Below are 2,223 nucleotides of genomic sequence, written 5' to 3'. Positions count from 1 at the left end.
GTTTACACATCACCTGGGAAGAAAAATGACACTGACATGAAGAAGGTAAGCTGAATCTCTGTGTGACGGTCTTTCTCATGAGCCCAACTCGGGACTAACCCCAGGGGAAACTGCAGGGGAGACGTAGTTGACTTTTGCCTACTCTGGGCTTTCTGTCTGTGGCTGGCATCTTTATCCCTTTCCCCACACTCCCGGGCTCCTCAAGCGTCTCTGCTATGGAACTCTGTGTTCCAGAATCTTCCCGATCCGTGTCCCATGCCCCGGCCCGTTGCCGCTCTGCTTCAGGACTGGCTGATGTGGACACAGTACTGATAGACACCAGGTGCCCACAGACTGCACGTTGCTGCTTCTGAGTAACGTTTGGTCTCTTAGGAGGAGGTTTTCTGGACATGTTCCACATGGGCTCTAATGGTGGGGATTTCACCAGCGGAAGGCTAATAAGAAATCATTTTGGCCTAAAGAGTGACACATTCTAGTGTCCCTTAAATTCATTCCATGGATGACTCCATCTGTGCTGGGATGCTCAGAGAAAAGAATGAGGCCCTTGTCACTGGGATAACAATAATTCTTTTCACTCAGTGCCTTCTTGCAGATTCATTGGCCAGAGAGCTAGAAATAGTTTAAAATGCCATCATCAAAAGGACTATTTACTTTCCCAAATCTGGCTCCATTTCTCATGGAAGTAATAGTAGTTTCCGTGCAGAATGTTATTTTCCTCTTTAGATGGCATCTCTAAGACTACAACTAACTGCCTGTTAAAATAAGTTACAATTTATTTGTTGTGACAAACATGTTGAGCTTTTTCTATTGTGTAAGATACTATGTGAGATAAAATGATTGAGAAAACTTAATTATTTCTCTCCAGGATCTTAGAATTAGAAAAGAAACAAATGTCACTTACAAAAATCATTATAACCCAAGACAGAACATGGAAGGTGCTATGTGAGTGGTACCAAAAAAAAAAATTATGCTTTAGGGGCTTAGAGCAGAAAGAAATTAAATTAGATCCTGGCCATGTGTTCAGGGAAAGCTACATAAGGGAAACAATTGAGCTGGGCCTTGGAGGATGAGTAGGATTTAAGCAAACAAAAGTGAGCGCGAGAGGCCATTCTCCATGAACAGAATAACATGAGCGCAGGCATGGAGACAGAAAACCAGAGCATAGGAAAGCAGATCGGCCAACTGATACATAGCCCATCATACAGTCAACAGTGCAACCAGAAATCATTTAACATAAGCAAATGCAAAATCAAAGGTTTTTTTCTATTTTTAAATATTTTCTCCAATGCAAAAGTGATTAACTATCACATATCACAGTTTCACGTTTCAAGCTTCCATTTTTAAGAGAACTTTCCTCAGTCTTCTAATGAAATGCACACAATTCATTAGTATACATGCTACTCTTTTAAAAGCAGTCGAAGCACCAAAAATAAAACAAAACTTCCCACTTCAGAGAGCAAAAAAAAAAGGAAAAGGATTATTATATAATCTACTGATTGTCTAACCCACTTGTTTAATTCAAAAGATTGTGTTAGCAGTGAGTAAGTGAACTTGATTGCAAAGGAAAATATGAATGTCCAAGTAAAATTCTTCAAGACACAGTGACNTATATAATCTACTGATTGTCTAACCCACTTGTTTAATTCAAAAGATTGTGTTAGCAGTGAGTAAGTGAACTTGATTGCAAAGGAAAATATGAATGTCCAAGTAAAATTCTTCAAGACACAGTGACTTAAAGTAAGTTAAATGTTTAAAATATTTGTTATTCAGAAATAACTCACTACAAAGCTTGCTTCTAGTTTATTTTTTTCTCTTAGCAAAATCTTACCGATTTTCAGAATCAACCCACCAATATAAAAAACTAGTGAATAATGGTGTCACGACTTCCACAAATAAATCATTTCAAAATATGTCTTGAAAATAACACAATTTGGCAGCTTTGCAGACCACTTATTAGCCAGATTCCTTAGAGTCGAGAGCACTTCCATAAACCATTTTTATCTTGAGATTCAAGTGTGAGCTGATTCAACAATTTCCCCATTCCTTCCAACAGATAATAAGATACAGGAATTAAAAACAGTCTTCCAAGTAGAATGGTACTTCTATTTGGGGCCCAAAAGAGAGAAAGAGAGAGAGTGACCAATCAAAATTTATTTTAGATGACACAGCATCAGGGGCCACATGCTTGCAGCACCCACAGCCAGAGGACAAGGGCAGAGAGGC

At 38.9% G+C, this 2,223-nt stretch overlaps 1 protein-coding gene across 1 annotated transcript in view; it reads left to right on the top strand.

Moving 5' to 3' along the window:
* LOC103583605 (matrix extracellular phosphoglycoprotein-like) overlaps window positions 1-2,223 on the top strand; it is an 8,700-nt gene that overhangs the window by 1,994 nt on the left and 4,483 nt on the right. The window contains exon 3 of the mRNA XM_008564873.1: window positions 1-45. This exon is cut by the window's left edge and continues 12 nt beyond it. Within this exon, the coding sequence (XP_008563095.1) occupies window positions 1-45 (45 nt within the window). The remainder of the gene's footprint in view (window positions 46-2,223) is intronic.

Source organism: Galeopterus variegatus, unplaced genomic scaffold (assembly GCF_000696425.1).
Source record: "Galeopterus variegatus unplaced genomic scaffold, G_variegatus-3.0.2 Scaffold24767, whole genome shotgun sequence".
Taxonomy (NCBI): domain Eukaryota; kingdom Metazoa; phylum Chordata; class Mammalia; order Dermoptera; family Cynocephalidae; genus Galeopterus; species Galeopterus variegatus.
The sequence above is the reverse complement of the archived record's forward strand: the minus strand, read 5'-3'. Positions and strand labels throughout refer to the sequence as shown.